The 20,112-nt window shown below is 34.2% G+C and overlaps 2 protein-coding genes across 15 annotated transcripts; one reads left to right on the forward strand and one right to left on the reverse strand.

Annotated features, from left to right (window-relative positions):
- Positions 1 to 570: 570 nt before the first annotated feature.
- On the reverse strand, positions 571 to 11,815 carry LOC7484429 (protein MICRORCHIDIA 6). Of its 13 annotated transcripts, none has more exons than XM_052446002.1 (22): positions 11,222 to 11,368; positions 10,710 to 11,045; positions 10,397 to 10,471; positions 10,265 to 10,299; positions 10,013 to 10,069; positions 9,121 to 9,199; positions 8,898 to 8,987; positions 8,742 to 8,817; positions 8,207 to 8,285; positions 7,553 to 7,687; positions 6,712 to 6,810; positions 6,508 to 6,609; positions 6,148 to 6,294; positions 5,514 to 5,606; positions 4,117 to 4,168; positions 3,890 to 4,001; positions 3,280 to 3,370; positions 3,117 to 3,234; positions 2,883 to 2,983; positions 2,262 to 2,338; positions 1,532 to 1,574; positions 571 to 1,011 (listed from the first exon to the last, which is right to left on the reverse strand). In XM_052446002.1, coding segments are annotated over exons 1-22 (2,109 nt in total). In that variant the 5' UTR covers positions 11,223 to 11,368; the 3' UTR covers positions 571 to 900. The 13 variants fall into 13 exon arrangements, with proteins under 13 accessions (XP_052301962.1, XP_052301960.1, XP_052301961.1 ...); XM_052446000.1 differs by having other exon boundaries at positions 2,883 to 3,016; XM_052446001.1 differs by having other exon boundaries at positions 3,117 to 3,157; positions 3,203 to 3,370.
- Positions 11,816 to 16,228: 4,413 nt separating this feature from the next.
- Positions 16,229 to 18,151, forward strand: LOC7458071 (uncharacterized). 2 transcript variants are annotated; one of them, XM_052445817.1, is made up of 2 exons: positions 16,229 to 16,380; positions 16,493 to 18,151. In XM_052445817.1, the coding sequence occupies exon 2, from the start codon at positions 16,566 to 16,568 to the stop codon at positions 17,553 to 17,555; it is 990 nt and encodes a 329-aa protein (XP_052301777.1). In that variant the 5' UTR covers positions 16,229 to 16,380; positions 16,493 to 16,565; the 3' UTR covers positions 17,556 to 18,151. The 2 variants fall into 2 exon arrangements, with proteins under 2 accessions (XP_052301777.1, XP_024438042.2); XM_024582274.2 differs by having other exon boundaries at positions 16,245 to 17,265; positions 17,463 to 18,151.
- Positions 18,152 to 20,112: the final 1,961 nt, after the last annotated feature.

A 20,112-nucleotide genomic window follows, 5' to 3' on the forward strand; every position in this document is an offset into this window, starting at 1 on the left:
CTAGACATGCACCAATAGCAAACTAGGCATGCGTGGGCCTAATTTTATTTTAGTTTTTTTCTATTAAAAAAATGAACATGTATACTATTTTTTTAAAAAAAGAAAATGTCTTCTAGTTCCTTTAAAACAATAGTCATTTTCAACTATTGAACATGTAATCTCTAAGCTACTTGAGCTAAGACATAAAAGTGTAAGGACTAGCATCTGGCCCACCAATAGCAAACTAGGCATGCGTGGGCCTAGTGTTTTTTTAGTTTTTTTTTTATTAAAAAAATAAACATGTTTTCCATCTTTTTTTAAAAAATAAAATGTCTTCTAGATCTTTAAAAACAATATTGTCATTTTCAACTATTGAACCTGTGACCTCTAAGTTAGATACACGTGCTAACCACTTAATTTATATAATCAATAAAACACCATAAGAGTCTAAATTCATTGTGCAGTAGGTTAATATTAATTGCAGACACCCAATTTTCTTTTTCTTTTTTAATCTTCAGAGATGTAATCACAGGGATAATTTCTAATATTAGTTCTGAGTTTAAATCACTGAAATTGTTACAAATAATCATCTTAAATTAAGAAAGGTATTAATTTCTATTGCATAGATAATCGATGGCCGGCGTGTAAACATAGATAATAATTTTTACAACTAATATATTGCAGGTCCATGGCTGGCGTGTAAACATAGATAATCGACTCGTACTGAAGCATAAATCGATTCCTATAAATGCATCAGCGTTGTTGATTCTCAATTAGTATCATGCATGTTCACGTCCACATTAAACATGCTTGAGAATCCGATACACTGAGCTCCCTCCCTCTTTCCCAGAATATGATACAACAACAAAGGTGTTCTACGATAAGAGGGTTGAAAATGGCAAGCCAGCTACCCAAAAAAATCTACGTACGTACATGTTCTTCCTCCTTAACCGTGTCTAATGATGTTAATTCAACCATAAGCCGATCATACTCCTGTTGAACATCTCCTAATTCCCTTCTTAGCTGCCTCACCTGCACGAATATGAACATCACGAATATGAACATCATCAGCTTGATATTTGATCAATCATCGAAACTTAACTCGTCATTTCGAATGCAAGAGAGCTTGTCCTCAAGTGTGATTTTGTTACTATTTGCATCTGTTTGGATGCCAAATGGGAATCAACAAAACTTGGTTGCACTTACTAGCAAGAGTTCAGGGTTTCTAGAATTGGCAGAATTCCACCACTTCAAAATAAGATTATTTTCTAGTGTATTGAACTCAAATCCCGTATTGTAGTTATTTAAGAAAAATAAATAAAGCCTTTCTAGAATGATGGAATTAAAAACACAAAGTCCATGATTATACCATTCCACTGATTAATACAGACAGGTAGCATACATACATATATACTGAGATGAATAGTTATGTGTGTAACATCCCCAATGGACTGCTATACACTTTCAAGCGTGATAAAGATGCTTATTAAATTTGAAAAAGAAGGAAAACATAGAATATGCATGTAATTATTAACTGTGGCGTATAAAATACCTTCAGATCAAGGTCTTCCCTCCTTTTCTCATGTTCCAAGCATCTGAAAAATAAAATAAACATGAGTAAATTTTCACGGATGCCAAGCTTAAAACAATGCAAGTTCCTCCAATTAGGGCCAAATGTTTACAGTCAGTCAATACAGAATTCTCCTGAACTGCATTTTGATGCTGTTCATCAAGTGCCAGTCTAATCTTTAACTTCACGACACTAGCTATCTCTAATCACAAAAGATCAATATACAGAATCCAATTGATATAGAACAGGGGGAAGAAAGAAGATAAAGGGTTGTAGAACTCCCTATCCTAGAGGAATAAGTTGATTGAGGGAGAATAAAACCTACAGAAAGAGAGCTCCTCTGGAAGGGAGCTGAGGGATATAAAAGAAAACCCTGTAGAAAAGGCTAAGAATTGGCTAGAAAACCCTATAACAGAGGGTTGGACAAGTATTTAAAGAAAATACTTCTCAATTTCAATATGATTTCATCATAATTGATAGAATAAGGTGCTTGTATGGACACCAAGCAACCCTAGTAATGGTCTTCCATAAAAATAAATCCTATAAAACTTCAAAGATAATAGTAAAACTCTAAAGAAATAATTAATTATAAATCAATAAAAATAAATAACAATCCTTCATCCTATTCTGCATCACCAATTACTCACAGGATTAACTCAACCTATACATTGAACAAAAACTGATGTACCGGGAATGTTATGATAATACTTACTTTGCATGAAGTTTCTTGTTTTCTTGAATCAAGTTCATAGTCTCCTTATCCATCAACTGATTCGCAGTACTCAAAGACTACAAAAGATTGCAGGCCAAATTAGCAACAGATTTCTTAGAAAAAACAACATGACAGGCAGCAAACAAATGAATAGATCAGAACAAGAAAATGAATTGCAAAAAGCACAGAGAAATCACCCATTTTGGTCAAGAAATAGAGAGCAAAAGCAAGCTATGTAATGAAAATAATCCCACAGTAAAGAAGCTGTCTTTTATGCGTGCGTGCATGCTAAATTATATCGAATTAGAGTTTTTGCAGAAAAGCAACCTGAGAATCACCTCTCTCTGTCTTGAATGCTACTATACTAGAAATTTCTGGTTAGCGTACCATGCTAACTATTGTTCTCCTACTTTCACCATAGACAATGAATTCAACATCAGAAGTAAGAAGCATGGAAGAGACAGATTTAGGCCTGGACACATATAGTTGTGATAGCAGAAGCATAGACCAAATAAAATTTGTGGGAGATGAATTAAGGTCAAGGCTTTCAAGGGAATTGGGTAATCTGCATGCACTGCTTCACTTCAATAAGATATTCAGATTCATGCTCCTTACTCAGACCTGTATTTCCAAATTGTGAGCATCTGCCCTTGCCCCTGCCTGCCGTTTCATTCTTTCAAATTTGTTTAAATCACCATGCTCCTTCCTCTTTGATGATAGTCCTGTCCCAACAATAGGAATTTTCCCAAAGAAAGCTCCGAGAATGAAAAAATTTATTTTAATCAAGCACATGGGAATCTAAGATAATTATCTAGTATTATTCAAGCACAACTTTTTCATATTGAAAGGGTGTACCTGCAGCAGATGCAGCTTTCACACTAACAGAATGGTGATTTTGATTCAATGTGACAGCTTTTGTTTTGCCACCATTTGGCATACCATGATTCAATGTGACAGGTTTTGTTTTGCCACCATTTGGCATACCATGATTCAATGTGACAGGTTTCATTATACCACTATTTGGCATGTCAGGGGATGAATCTTGTGGAGGCTCTATTGGTGGAAGCTTTTTCTTGACCTGGTAACCAATCAGTCCGCAGTGGTAATCCCTGACAAAAGTCAATAACCAGCATGACTTAAGTCATCGATATATAAGAACATAAATTAGATGCTCACTGTAAGGGGCATTTGTCACCACAAAGAATCATTTCAATTAATCAATTAGGTGCACAGATCCAAAGCAAATAAGGGGCATTTTTCACCACAAGGAATCATTTCAATTTATCAATTAGGTGTACAGATCCCATGCAAATCCATTTAACAACAAATCAAGTAATCAATTTAGAAAAAGGGAAAAAAAATATGGAAGCTTGAGATTGTGCGATAATCTTTTTAGTAACTTTGAACAACCATAGACAGTGTGTGGACACATAGACCAGGCAATTTTTGGAAGTTATAAAATAGAATTAGAAAAAACAAGTGAAGAGCCTCAGAAACAGCAACATGACAAAAACTTCCAAATTACTCTAAATAAAGGATTCTTTACTCAAAATAGAGAGCAACATGACTTAAACTTTCAAATTACTCAAAACAAAGATTTCTTTTTGAGTAAAAATTGAGAAGCGTACCAGTACTCCCATGTCATCTCCTTCAATCGACCTTCAAGCTTCTGAAACAGGGAAGTTCTCTCAAAATCTTGTTTGTTATGAGTGGGCTCAACAAAATTTGCTTCCAGAACACCTATGGAAGTAATACTAGATTAGTGTCAAGCATTAATTACAATTCTGAACAAAATTCACCTCAACACCATAGGAAAAGGGCAAAAAACTAGAAAAGACTTTTAGAAGCTTCTCACCAACCACCCCTCTTCCCCTACTGTCTGCATAGCTCACAACAGGCCAAAATGGCTGCATTGCAAGAGAAAGAAGAGACCTCTCAGAAGTTTGCCATCATTTTCTTCAGAACAAAACTGAGCAAGATAAAGCTACCACTAAACCTTTTACATTACCAAGGTAAAATAAATGGTCAAGGCTCCATGCAAACTTTACTGTGAAGGAAAAGAACCACAGCAACACACAATCACATGGCATCTAAACTTCACAAAGAAGGCATCTAAACATTCTATGGAAATAAGGCGGTTTATTTTGGAGATGCATAGAAGGAAGTCAACAAGTAAGATTCTGTGGTCTTGTCCCCATGCTTAAATGGCTTTGCCAGCTATCCTAAACATTTCTATCAGGAAGAGTCCTTTCATGATTTGATATGATCTCACATCCACTTCTCATTTCTCATTATCTTTTGATGTTACAATAATTAGTCTGCTTTGGTAAAATTTTGTAATTCCATGAGCAAATCTGTTTCCCATCATCTTTAGGTGTTGCAATAACTATTCTGATTTTGTACTAAAATGCAGAGCATGACACAATTCAACTGATTTCAATTTCTCAGAATATCCAATTCTCCATAACTAGATTCCTTATTAAATCTACTTAACAATTATTAAATAGTAGCGAAATTCCTACAAACTACTAAGAGTTTAGAATACTTGAAAATTAATTTCCAAAGTAGTCCTTCCTTACCCTTACTCTTTCCTGGTTCTAGACCTTAGATTTCAGAGCAACGAAGTAGCAAAAGCTCCATGAACTTCTATGACATCAACAATTAACATAACAATTTTGCTTCTGATACCTATCACTTTTCTTCAACAGTGGCAGTAATGATGACAATATGATACAGTCTTCTAAAAATTAAGTTTGGAAAGAATGATAAAGTCAATGTGATTGAAATCTTGTTTAAACTTCACAATGATGGAACCTTCAATGTGCCACTCTTCTAGTTTTTCCTGTACAAAGTCCATTGTTTTAACTCCTTTATCTCAAAGTGATGACCATCTTGTTCCTTCCAAATTTATATTATTATTTAAAGCTGGCTTATAAGTAACCTAGCTATATTTCTTACTTAGTAAATTTTCCAATTGTTTAGTTTTTCTATTTCTATCTGCTTTGGGGCCTATAAATAGCACTCAAGTTATGTTATGATGCGATGGTTATTAAATAAAATAGTCTTCTAGAGAATTTTAATTTGTGTTTTTTTCAGTCATAAAATGGTTGTACTTCATAACAGCATTTATAAATACTACACAATGGACTAAAGGGCCAAAACCAAGGAAGAATGCATAATTCCAATGGGTCAATGGTTTGTTCTCATATCTGCCAATGCAAAGGTAAAACCTCCTAGTTAAAAGACACTTGCCAGAATAAGACGGTTCTTGTGGTAGATATTGAAACCATGGGCAGTGACATGTGGAGCTTCTTTTAAAAACCCAATTGTAGTTAAGACTTCAGCCTGCAAAATTAAACCAGGTAGGAACAGGAATTACAATCACTGAAAATCAGAATCATGTGCATTTTACAAAATAAGTATTAGATTAACATGCTAAACTTAGACAAAGAAAGGCAGGAAGACACGAACTACTTTTACAAATGAGTATCGTATTGACACTGGAAAACTTGGACAATGATGGGCAGTAAGATATGAAAAAAAATGTCGAGAGATATGCAGGAATAATATATTTGTCATGAATCTTGGCAGCACACACTAAGGCACAATAGAATCACACACACACACTCACACATGGTTTTCTGAGATCCCATTTCCCACTAGAAGAGAGAGCAAGGGTGGCACTACCCACCAATATGATACTTGAACCTCCAGCAGTTGACTCATAGTTATAACAGAAACAACAAAAATTGTTGAGAGAACATCGTTAATATGGTCTGGTAGTTAAAACTAGATGCAACTTGAGAAATGAGACATTCAATCACTCAATATTTTTTTAATGCAATGCAGAGAGTAACTGAACAAGGAGAAAGTTTGCAAGTAATACCTCTTTACATCCACCAGTTTGAGGCCTGTACACAATGAATTCTTGAAATTTGAGATCAAGGACTAGATTACGATGCTCCACAAATTGCCCCCGCAGCACTATTGTGAAAGTTTCTGGTATTTTCAGGTACAATATGGACAAATAAGCCTGAGGAGCATAAGATATCAGACAGTGAAAATCATATTCATATATTCCTTAGATGTGATTGCACATGAGCAAGCATGCATGAGTGAGTTATGATGTCTCCACCATGAACTTAGGTGGAGAGGCTTATCACAAAAAAGGAGGCACTGTCTATGAAATATTACCTCAACTGTAAACTTGCATGAAGAGACAGATAAAAATAAAAAAAGAACTTACACGGAGTGAATAATGTAATCGATTGGCAATATGTTGTTCATTGACTGTCCTCCAAGCAGGATTTGCCTGTACTTTTTTTACATCCCCACCAATACGAATATCCTGCAACCATGCCACAACAAAGCAGCTAACTGGGAGTGATCGTAGTATATAATAAAGTTTAGAGGAGAAAACAACTACAAAGAGGCTGAAAGAAGTTCCAACCTCAGGATCTGTATCAAAGTCTAGCTCCACATTCCCATCATCACTGAACCACAAATTATAGATAATAACTTTTGTGCCATGCGATCCAATGTCATCAAACTGCAAATCAAATTGGAGTTATTTTTTTAGAAATGAGCTTGCAAGGGAGAAAGACAGTATCAACAAAGCATTTCCAAATTCTAGCTTTCATCAAGAATCATGGTGTATCTGGAAGTTTTGTACAATTTAGTAGTGTTTCACTTATTATGACTACAAAGATTAATTGAACTTTTTGAAAAGATTTCAAGGTGCAGCTTGGTGCTTGTCGTTCTAATACTACTACCATCCAAATCTCATTCCAACAGCTAAACAAAAATTTCAGCTTCCAATTCTGGCAAAATTGTGGCAGAAAATATGTCCGGCCTACTCATAACACCCCCAGCTCGACATTGAACAACCATGAGAATTTTCTCTATTCTATTGCCCTACGTCACATTCTTTCTGAAATTATGTGCAGTATCCATTGAAAATGGAACAATCACTTAAACAAACACTTCAAGATGTATCCACTTTTGTACCATTTGATTTTTAACCCAACTCTAAAAAGAAGGGAAGGTAATCTTGGGGCAAAAATAACAATTAGATTTTTACATGCCTGTACACATGTACCTCTGTGTTAAATAGCTCAGAAGTTGTACAGGAGTAAAATGAACCATCAGGATATCATTACTAAACTTAAAGAAAGACTATTGTGTAATTAGCTACATCAACTTGTAAAACAAATCTATACACATATGAAGGAGCAACATAAAATGCAATGAATGATGGCAAGTAGAGGAAAAGATATAGGATAGGAATTTACTTGTTTCAGCAGCTCAGCTTCTGTTGAATAGGGAGACCATTGCAACAGCATGGAAAGGTTAGACATAAAGTATTCTTTATCATACCGATGTGCAATTTCCATATTACCAGTAATCGTGTTAAGCTCATAATCCACCTGCATATAGAAACAAGTTCTTAAAATAGACTCCAGAAATACAAGCTTGTAAACAAAAATGGAAAGCAGGGATAAAACATAGAAGCAGCAGTTTGCCACGTCTTGGAAACCAAAAGGTCAACAGCTAAGTCAGCTATATAATAACAGGATTTAAGACCTGTGGTTCACTAGCATCTGCTGAGGTCTGACCCAAGAGCCTAATATTTGGGATCATATAACCTCATCCCTTTAAATCCCACAATTTTTTTGGGATCTTCTCATTCCTTTGGATGAAAATATCCTTCGTGTTGTTGCATTATCAAATCAGGATACCATCCAAAAGACTAATAAGCAGAACCTCAATTCAAGCTGTTGTGGCATGCCGGATGCGTGTGGTACACTACATATACATGCTATAAAAAGCAACAAAATGCCGTCTAAAAAATTGCAATTATTAACTTTCCAAAAAACAATTCCCAAAATAGAAGAAAATCAGAAAGAAATTCAGCTAACATAATTAAGTGGGGAAGTGAAACTCACCATTGGCACCACTATTCTGTCGTGCCCTGTTTGTGTCAAAAATGTATAAGAGAGGAGACCAATGCTTTGTGTCATTACCCTGCTCATTATATAAACTAATAAGAAAACAAGATTGAAAGGGTAATTACATATTACACAATATTAGAAAACAAAAGGAGCAAGGTTTATTCTTTTTCTTCTTTTTTTTCTTTTTGACCTGAGATTGTTCTTTATCTTTTTCTTTTTCTTTTTTGACCTGATATCTGTTCTTTATGTATGCAGTGAAATCATGCGTAATTTGGCTCACCTGTTACTTTCATCTATACAGTTTCACCATCAAAGACAGGGAAGAAACAATTGTGATGGCAGAGGTAAGAAATATGTTGAAGATTAATAAATGAACTAGGAAATCATCGAATGTTTTTGCACGCATATTTGAAAATATATAACTAGCCAGCAGTGGCTATCACTTCACTTGTGCATGGTTTGTATAAGAATTGTAAACATTTAAATTCAGATGAACAAGTCAGTGAAAGTTTTAGAATCATAATCAAACCTATCACCCAAGTGGCAGCTGAAGACAATAACATCTGCCCCAAGTCTCATGGTGCTGGTCTTGAAGCCATTACCATCTGAAAGGACCACAGCTCAAGCAATAAATATGGAAGGAAATAATCATAGAATTCAGTAAAAGCACAGACAAGTTCTGTACATTGTCCAATTGCTGCTTTGGACTTTTTATCAGAAAATCCAAAACTCATGCATCGCCGGATTGCTTCAGGATCCATTCCACCACCATTATCTAGTCATATAGTACCAACATGCAAATACCAAAATCAGGAAGTATTCAGTTTTTTTTCAAGATAAATATTTCATCAACAAAGACTACAAAACAACTTGACAACAAGTCTTTATCTTTGACAAGATAAACACACCTTGAATTAACAATGCTGGACTTTGATCTCTTGGATTTAAGGTTTTATCTACAATTACAAAAGTGGCCCCGTTTTGGATCTATCAAGTGAAAAAAAAAAGGATATGAAAAGTGAAATTCACAGCTTGAAGATGTCACCATATGATAACAGAAATAAATGGTGAAGAGATCCTAACACATAAGGGTGACCATGGCATATATTTGATAGCAATAGACATAAGAAAGGCTATTAGTGAAATAAAAGCTGATTTGCCTTAGGATTACCACTTAACAGACCCACATGCGTTTTTCCAAAGAAGAAAGCACAAAGGAGCACAGGTATCAAGACTTGTGCTGTCATAACATCATCCAAAATGTTTCAAGAACCAAGCATCACATTGAATCAGAAAATGGACAAAGTCAATAGGTAAACTACATTGTTATCGTGATATCATTCACATGTATAAGTTTAATTAATGAATTAAAAATAAAATCCATACACATCCACCTAATAAAAGTGGAATTATTTAGCCTATGAACATACAATGAGATTAAATTAATATGTGGCCTTTTCCTTTTAAATTAGTAGTTTTAAGTAAATTATTTTAGAAAAAATTATGATTGATGTGATAAGATTTTCATAAACTTTAGATTCAGCTTGCTACGGTTGAGAAATGGTAAAGGTTCTATAAATAGTGGTTTAAGCATTCAAATGTCTACTGAGAAGTTATTTCACTTTTCTTATTGCTTATTTTTGGGGATGCACACGTGCACATGCACATACATGTGTGTGTGTTAAAGCAGGCAGTAATCTCTTGTCACATTTTGGAAAAATCATTAGAAATGAAAAATTGTACAACCTGCTATTAATATCAACCAAAAAAAAATTACGACCTCCAGGTTCAGCAGATCACCTGGACAGGTGTCCCAACCAGTTCCCTGATATGCACATCTTGTCTGGGTTTCAGACACTGCTCTGTCCAGTCAAGAGAACATCTAAGCAAGAACGTACAAGTGTGACGACATGACATGTATAGGCTTATAGGCCCACTAACAATGATCTCAAAAACACCACACCACATTATTTTGTACTTTCAACAATAGACTACATGATAATCAAACTTGTATAAGCCAGTTAAAAAAGAAAAAGAAAACTGGCTACTTACCTCATCAACTGCATTGTCAATCAGTTCTGCTATGGCTGCAAACAAGAAAAGGTAGTTAGATGCAAACTCTACTCTTAAATTTATCATCACCAAAGTACAGGTGGAATAGAATACTGTATTAGCTGGACATACCACCAAAAGCCCACTTATGAGAAGTGGCATTTGAATGAAGAAACATGGGGTGGACATGGAGATAACTCTTGCCATCTGTTATACCATAAAGAAAATTAAAAAGAGCAACTTGGAGAATGGCTTATCGAGTACACACACACGCTGAAAAGAGATACTTCCGCGAATTGCAAAAGATTCTACCATCCAACTTATAAGACAAAACAGGGAGTAAAGCAACACCACAACATATATGATAGATTGCACAACAAGGTAGAGATTTTCAATAATAAGTGACAGTCATGAAATTATGATGAAAGAATTGATAGCTGCATACTTTGAAGTGTGGTCTCGGAATTGAGCCCATCATCATAATTCCCAGCTTTCCAAAATTGACGACAAAGTGGTGCTGGACATATTGTAGATGCAAAAGAAATGCCACTGTCATCCACTGGAGGCTGCCCATGCTCCAATACAATTGAATTACTCTGGCCAGTACTTAAGGCATTCAAGTTTCTAGTTTCTTCAGATTCTTGTCTTTTAGATTGAGTGCCAGACTTCCGAACCTCTGCTTGTTGGGCCTTACGGCGGTTTTCCTCTTGCACTCCTTCCCCAACATACCCTTTCTCCAACTTAATAGCTTTCAAATCAACCTTTTCCAAGCCCACCATCACTACAAAGTGAACAATGCTTCATCTCAAACAAATAAATAAATAATTGAGCAGATTATGCTACTACGGAAAACACTCAGAACAAAGAAAGTTGAAAACATGTTGCAACAGCATAATCAGAATAATATGAACATGGGAAGACATCAAGTAACGCCAATATCGACGGAGAAAACCTTACTAAGCCCAAGACTGCAATTCAACTAGTAGTTGTCTAGTGAGTGTTGGGAGATGAATTTTCAAAATATAACAAGTTCCTTTGACAATAACTTCTTTGATGTCAACAAATTGAGACAAGGAAGAGGATAGAGATAGACCAAAAATGAGGGTTCTCACAGCAAGTTCCTTTTTCTCCCTTTGTAGATCTACTCGTTCTTTTTCTGCTGAAACCAGATTTGGCGACTCCCCTGAGGGTTCTCGCTTCCTTCCCTTCTCATCTTCCCCCCCACCTTTTCAGGTTGGGTTTCAGCTTAAGAATGTAGATTTCTGTGTCGACTGCGCTGCGGAGGTGGTTGTCGGATGGTGGCGGGAGTGGCCGTTTGTTGGTTGCAGGTGGTCCGGAATGTTTTCGGGTCTGTTTCGATGTTTGCTGTCAGTAAAATGGAAATGGAAGGATGGTTTGGTTTGATGTTAACCAAACTGCAAATTTGGTTTATAAATTTTATTATTTTTCTATTTAAGTGTTTGATTAAAGATTTTCCAAACTCTCACAGGAGAAAAAGAAAGTAGAGCTACACAAACTCCTCTCCTGAGACCCTTCTGTAGAAATGAAAGTTGAAACTCCATTATTATGTATTTATATCGTAATTAAGTTTTGTTAAAAAAAGGAAAGGACTTGAAGGACCAAAATGAATTCATACACTCAGATATCCTTTTTATAATGTAATTAAAGAAAAAGTCCAGCATATTATTTCTGTAATTTAATTATTGCATTTTTTTATTTTAATCTCTTAATTTAATTATTTTTTGAATTTATATGCTTAAATTTTAATATTAAAAATAGTTGTTTGGGAGTGTGGTTGCGGTTGCTTTTCAAAGTGTTTTTCACTCGGAAATGCATCAAAATGATATTTTTTTTATTTTTTTAAAATTATTTTTAATATCAGAGCATCAAATAATCTAAAAGCACCAAAAAAGTAATTTAAAGCAAAGAAAAAAATAAAAAAAATTTAATTTTTTTCAAAAACACTTTTAAAAAGAAAAAACAAACAGATTTACCCATGATAGGCGACTCAAGTGCTAATTTGTTATTAGATTAAAAAATGGTTTGGTGATATTTGTCATAACTCATTTTTATTTCCCTGTGTTTTCTAACATATTTTTAAATAATACAAAAGTTTAAAAAATATGCATTTTCAACCTAATTCAACTCATTTTTTATCATTTTATTTGTTGTATTCGTGCTAACGATTTCTTGAAACTCAAAAATTCAAAAGAATAAAAAAAAATTAAGAAGGAAAAATCAATAACCAAGAATAAAAAAGATTTAGTGGACATAATAATAATTAAGTAAGAATTAAAGGGAAAAAAAATACAATAAAGATATTCTTAGATGGTGTAGAATATTCTTAGAATAAGAAATAAAAATATTCTTAGATAAAGCTATAAATAAAAGAGATGTTTTTTCAGAAAAGGAAGGTGCTATTATAGCCACTAAACTAACTAATAAGATGAACTGTATATGCTATATTAGATCTAATAATAATCAAGTTATTAAGACTCTTAATGATTTTCCAAAAATAAGTTGAATCATCAAGAACACTCCTTAACATCAAAATAAAGTTAAACTTTGAGCTTTATAGGAGTATCAAATATGACAAAATCTTGAACTTGGGCAAGATCAATAAGATCTTATCTTGAACATATTTATATTCTTATTTATCTTTAACATATTTATATTAGTCGACAAAATTACTAGATTTAAAGTGAGAGATCTCAAGCCCTAGAAAATATATCAATGGACCAAGATCCTTCATATAGAAATATTGGTGTAAAGTTATCTTCAAATAGTGAATTTAGAAAACATCATCACCTATAATTAAAATGCCATCAACATAGATTAAAAAATATATTATTCTTAAAGTGGTTTGATGAGAAAATATAAATGGATCATAAGCACTCTATTTAAAGTGTGCATTTAAATGTATCAAACCATACACATAGGCCTTGTTTGCATCTATATAGAGATTTTCTTAATTAACAATTAACAAGCATGTTTGGAGCTAGCTTGAGAATATGTTGAAGGTGAAGTCATAAAAATAGTTTCATCTTGATCATTATGGAGAAAACCACTCTTAACATCTATTTAATATAAACTCTAATTATAAGTAAGATTGTATGAATGATAGTTAAATATCTCTTCATAGTCTACTTCATATTTTTAATGATTTCTAAGAGTTATTGAACGAGCTTTGTACATGTCTAAAGAACCATTACGTTTACATTTAACATTGTACACTCACTTGCATTTAGAGTGTGTTTGTTTTTGAGGTATTTTTTGTGATTGTGATTTGAAAAAAGTAAGTTTTAAAAAAATATGGTTAGTTGGATTTAGATATGTATTTGGTTGAAATTATAGTTGAAATTTAGGTGCAACAAAAAACATGTATAAAATGTTTGGTAGTTGTGTGATTGCGGTTGCTTTTCAAAGTGCTTTTTACTTGAATATACATTAAAATAATATATTTTTATTTTTAAAAAATTATTTTTGATATCAGCGAATCAAAAGTATCTAAAAACACCAAAAAAATATTAATTTGAAGCAAAGAAAAATATAAAAAAAATTTAAATTTTTTCAAAAGCGCATTTGAAACGTAAAAACAAACGATATTTTACGAAACTTAATTAAAAAAACATGTAAAAACTGCTTCACAAAAACTGCGTTTTAAACTGAATTTTTTAGTGGGTCCCACAGTATAAAATGTTGTTTTTACAATTATCAAACACCTTGCTATATTTTTTGCACCACAAACACAAAAGTAGTGAAAAACAAACGCATCCTTAATGTATTTAACATAAAAGAGACATGGTGTAAGATCATAAATATTTTGATTTCAGCAAGAGCTTCTAGTCCTCTTTCATCCTTAGCCTTTTGCTAATAGAGATGTCTTACTACATATTTAAAAGAATTGATGATGTGGACAGTGCCTTAAAAGACATAGAAAGAAGAGGGAGAATATACATATCAATCTAGAGGACATATGTCTGATAAAAGAATGATGAATAAGAACTAGAATTAGGGATGAAGAGGGTTCCTCCATAGAAGAGTAATCAATCATATAATATCATTGTTAATTAACAAATTTAGATTTAAAACATCTGGGAATGGCCTTAAGTGATTCAAATAAATCCAGTGGTAAGAGCTTGGGACAAAGAGATTTGCTTCCTCTATAGTCTCAGGTTCAAGCCCTGTGGTTGCTCATATGATGGCTACTGCAGGCTTACATGGTCGTTAACTTCAGGGCCCGTGGGATTAGTCGAGGTGCGCGCAAACTGGCCCGGACACCCACGTTAAACTAAAAAAAAAAAGATAGAATATAATAGGATATGAAAAGAAGGAAAAAATCGAAGCAGAATGATGTTGTTAGGATTTATCATGAATCTTTCCTACCAAGGAAATTGCATCTATGGAGACATTATCATATTCAAAAGATGCATATGTATAAAGCCAGAATAGTAGTCTTGAACAGTTTATCATCCTCTGCATATATATTCTTGAAGATCATGTTCATGTTGAAAACCTCTCGCATCATCTTTTAAATGATAAACCGTTTTTAGATAGTTTCACATGTCAAAAGCAATTTGATAAGGTTGTAGATTCAGTGTTATATGTGATTCAACTTCTCCTAAGTCCCAACTGATAAATTGAGCATTATTTGAAATTCATCAATCTTGATCATCGAGATTCACAAACACAGAGATAAAAGTGAGTTTTTAGTAAGAGATAACTGTTCACAAACACAGAGAGACTGAATAATTCTCTGAACAATTTGTAAGCCTCATCGTGAACAGAAAAGAGCAATTTAGACAGAGAGATGACTAGCTACGAGCAACAATCAATATTGCAAAAATACTAAAACAAAAATTCTAAATCCTCCAATGATTAGATTCTATGCTATTTTTTTGGTCGCAACTTGATTTCCTTTTCTACACGGGTTAAATAAAAAGCTATTGCTAATGCTACTGCTGAATTATAATGGGTTCAATTTCTTGTCATGATCCTGGTGATTCGGGTATAATTCCTCATTTTCTTTGATTGCATAACTTAGAAGCAAATCCAATCTTTCATGCTTGCATGGAGCATATGGATATTGATTCCCACTTCATCCATGACATGGTAGCTCGTAAAGATCTTGAAGTTCAATTTATTGCCTCCAATGATTAGATTGCAGATATATTCACCAAGCCTCTTTTCTCGCCATGGTTTATGCTTCTATCATCCAAGTTGAACGTGGTTTCTTCCCTCACCACATTCAACTTACATGGAATCAATCTAATCCAACATAGTCATAGGCCAATTATCTGTTATATTATTCTATTGTATTTATTATATTGTACAAATACCATTGAAGTAAGCTAGACATATGCTTGTATAAGAGACATGTTTACTTTGTTCTTTTTAATTTTCTTTTCCATCTCTGTCAAACTGCAAATACTAGGCTTGCTGGCTCGTGAAGACTGCAAAACCTCTCTGTCCTAAGACCCAAAATGGCAACCGTAGATTTCACAGACCTTTTCAGCTGTCCCTAGATTCCTCTCCTACACCAAGAAACTAAGAAAGTGCTGAAACTTGACCACCCACAAATCAAACTATATTAATTGTTTTTATCAAATGATAAAAAAAATCCTGTAAGACCCACATTGGAAAGCCAACTTCTTGATGATTCAATTTTTTAAAGTTTTGACTGGTCATATCTTTTACTCCTATCTCATGTGCTGTCATGCTTCCAAGGATTCTACCTACGTACGTAGAAATCTATACTCCCAATCTGGTGATAATGGCCTTCTCTTCTTTTAACCATGCATGGGAATGCGTATTTTAAGTGTGTGTGTGTGTAGAATAAGCAAAAACACCTTGGATTCATTAAAGTTGTCTTGCTAAAAAGAAAAGAAGAAGAAAAAAAAAATGAAAAAGTCATGAAAACAAAGGAAACAAAACAAGTTTATAAAATACAAAATCCAGGTAAGAGAAGTTAAAGCATAATTGAATGATTGAATATAAAAAGGGGTGTTCTCCTTCACTCACTTTCACGGTTCACTATGTATTTCTTTATTTCCATTAATGCTGCCAAGAAAACCTCTGGCACCATCTGTGACTTGATACAATACATCCTGTAACCAGTAAGATCTCTCTCTCTCTCTCTCTCTCTCTCTAATTATGCAAGCAAGATCAGTTTTTATCCAGCTCATGACTCGTTCTCATCTTGTTGTCGTACTTCTATTTGTTGTTCAGTTCTGCTCTATACTAGGCTAAACTACCAAGTATTTCCATTGAATTAATAGAGCAAATCTTGAAGTTAAGTACAATGCTAGACCATCCAATTGGGATCCCTGCTTGCTTTACATCCAGTGACAAGGTAACTGATGATCCTGCCACAGTAACCAGGTCAGGGCAGAGTGTTTTCGTGTCTGTTTATCGTACAAAGATTGCTGATCAGTGTCGTTTGATCACAATAAGATGGTGCAAGAATCTGTTGCTCCATGGTCTATCAGTATCGGTTGAAGGTCCTGAGGGAGAGAGCCACTACACCTGCAAAGCGGAGCTGAAGCCTTGGTATTTTTGGAGGAAACAAGGCTCCAAACGGTTTGTAGTGGAGGGTAAAGCTGTGGATATCTTCTGGGACCTCAAGACTGCGAGATTCAATGGTGAAACTGAGCCTAATTCTGAGTACTATGTTGCTGTTGTTTGCGATGAAGAGGTTGTGCTTCTTCTTGGTGATCTAAAGAAAGATGCTTATAAGAAAACTGGGTGCAGGCCTGGTCTTATTGATCCCATTTTGGTTTCAAGAAAGGAGCACATATTTTGCAAGAAGAAGTTCGCTACAAGAATCAAGTTCCATGAGAAAGGTAGGTTTCATGAGATCTCAATCGAGTGCAGGAATATATGTAATTACAGTGGCAATGCTAGTAATGGGAATTCTATTAACCGGGATGAACCAGAAATGGACATAAGGATCGATGGAGACTTGGTCATTCATGTGAAGCATCTCCAATGGAAATTTAGAGGTAACGAGTATATTAACCTTCATAAACTAAGAGTAGAAGTATATTGGGATGTCCATGACTGGCTATTTAGTCCTGGTTTAAGGCATGCTTTGTTTATTTTTAAGCCAATAATGTCATGCACATCTCTATCATCACTATCGACGTCATCTTCATCACCACCATTATCTTCATCGACATTGACACCACTGTCCTCTCAGACAGGACCTGGTTCTGGTTCACTAGAGAGGCTTGATGCAGGTGGTGGGTCATTTGATTTTTGCTTGTTTCTCTATGCTTGGAAAGCTGAATGACAGGGACATACAGAAGCACCAACGTTACATCATCATCATGAACACCCAAGAGAATAAGGTTGTAAAAAGGAAAGGAAAAATGGGGTGTTCATGGGATGGGTCAGCAGCATGAGGTAGTCAGGATACAGATTGGGTTAAGACAGTGACAGATGATTTGGTTAAGAAAGGAAATGGGGTCCAATACTGAGGTTGGGAGTTAGCTACAGCTGGGGTTGAGCAAGTGGGCATAATTGGACAAGACAGATAGCATCACATAACATGGCCAATATTAATTTTTCACATCTAGAGGCATCTTCCTGTCTATCTTCTCAAAATCATCTCTTCCTCTCTCTCTCTCTCACTTGATCTGGTCTTGAAAAACGAGCAGTTTGCTTTCAGATTATAGTACCAATGGTGTATGCTTCCTTAATTTTATATATAGAGAGAAAATATAACATGTTTTCAGTAGGCTACTGAATGTCTGTATCAGGCAAAACAAGGCAAATTAATGCGTGTGATGATGAGCATAGGGGAGGATTTAGCGGGCTATGGATGATGATGAAGAGACACGTGCACGTTTCTATGCATATACATGACATTTTCACTTGATTTGCTCACTCTTCTCTTTTGCCTTCTCATATTCACTCTCCCATTTATTTACTTATACGAACGCGTAGGTTTTTCTGTTCATAATCTTTCCGGGAAACTAAGATCCGGCCCTGACACCTTGACTAGTATTCTTTCTATGGAAACTAGAGATAAACTGGCCTGGTGAATTGAAAAATAAAACCTTTTCAAGGTGCCAATTCTATTAGAATAGACATGTATACATCAGATTATGTAAAAGCGTATTCGAAGATCCAAGGTAAATGCGTTTTAATCCCGTACATATATTGCTCGGACTCAGATTCATATCTGACATGATCAGTGCATCCAAGGTAAGAATTTTAACCTGTGGCAAGGCTTCCAAATTGATACAAGTTTTCCTGTTAGTTCCAGTTTATTTGTGATTGAAGTCATTGAGAGTGGTGATCAAGTGGGCATAATATTCTAGGAAGGCAGGGGTTTTTGGCTGTTTTGAAGTCTCAAAAAATTAAAAAAAAAAAAACCATACCATTGAATCGTTTTTCATGTGTTCGATGTTTGAATCTCAACCATACAAATTTGGCATGGGACGTGTAATAATTGACATTAATAAGCATTCTATAAGCCGAATTCCACATAAGGATCAACTAGCTATAAACAATTGAGTTTGTTTTCATGCACAAATTAGATCTAGAAATTGTTAAAAAAGAATTCTTTAGTTTTCTTAGTGATTTTATTTTCTTATTTAATTTATGAATCCTAATGATAATTGAATTCTATTAGCGATGCAACTTTCAATAATTTTTTTTTTATATAAAGATTCAGGTTTATAACTAATATAAATAAGGATATCTAGTTATTTTTTTAATAGATTATCAAATTAAACATATTAAAAGATTTAATCAAAAGTTTTTAGTTTAGAGTTTTATATATAGTTTAAGGATTGTAATTTCTCCATAATTTAGGACTATAAATTTTAGAACTTGAGACAGCATCACCTTTTATTTTTTTCTATATGTTGTGTCCGTTTATATAGAGCAGGTTGACATGTTTGATGGATGATGGTATTGACAACATCATCTCATCCCACGAGACAAATCAAAGAGCGGAGTCTATTTGAAGCCCTATAAGGGCTTGAGAGGTAGCATAAAGAACTCTATTGAAAAGATTTTATAGGTTGCATCATTTGTTAAGCAAACAAGATAACATAGATTGTAACGAGAAGAGAGATGTATCTAAAGACTTACCTCGAGGTAGACCAAATCCTAAATATATTCTCGCAAGCCTATATAAACATCATATTTATATGCAGAGTGATGTTTACAAAAGACAATGCACTGAAGACTTGGTTTAGAGTCATCTTTTTTGTAGATGCATTTTTAATTTTGATGAAATTCCTTTTTTTGATAGGGAATTTTTTAAAGAAAAGATTTATAGACATCATATCTATATGACGTGTTGTTTACAAATCTAGATTCAAATAACATGAGAGCGGTAGGAAAATCCAGTTGGGGTGTTTTAGGGTTCAAAAGTTTATTTTTTAACTTATTTGACACAAAAAACAAAATAAACACCCTAGAAATCTCAATAACCTAGTTCCAACCACTTAAGATGGCAGGAGAATAAGGTTGGGGTGTTTTTGAGTTTAAAAGTGTGTTTTTTTAACCTATTTCACAAAAAAAAAAAAAAACAAAGAAACACCCTAGTAACCTTAATAAATCAATCTTTCAACTCAAAACACTCTTAAATTGGTTAAAAAAACATAAAATCAAACAAAAAAGAATTCTCTCTCGAGCCTAATGTACTTTTTTTAGGTGATGAAGGTAAAAAACCATCATCATTGAATTCCTCTCGTCAAATGAAATCATCTAACACCAATCTTGGCTGTTTTTATTGTTAAAATAGTGATAATTAAAACCTTTCTCTCTCTATCGCTGTTTTCTGGTGAATTTCTCTCATTTCTCAAACCTAGAGATTTAAAATTGAACAAAAT

This window comes from Populus trichocarpa, chromosome 12, assembly GCF_000002775.5.
Source record: "Populus trichocarpa isolate Nisqually-1 chromosome 12, P.trichocarpa_v4.1, whole genome shotgun sequence".
Lineage (NCBI taxonomy): Eukaryota > Viridiplantae > Streptophyta > Magnoliopsida > Malpighiales > Salicaceae > Populus > Populus trichocarpa.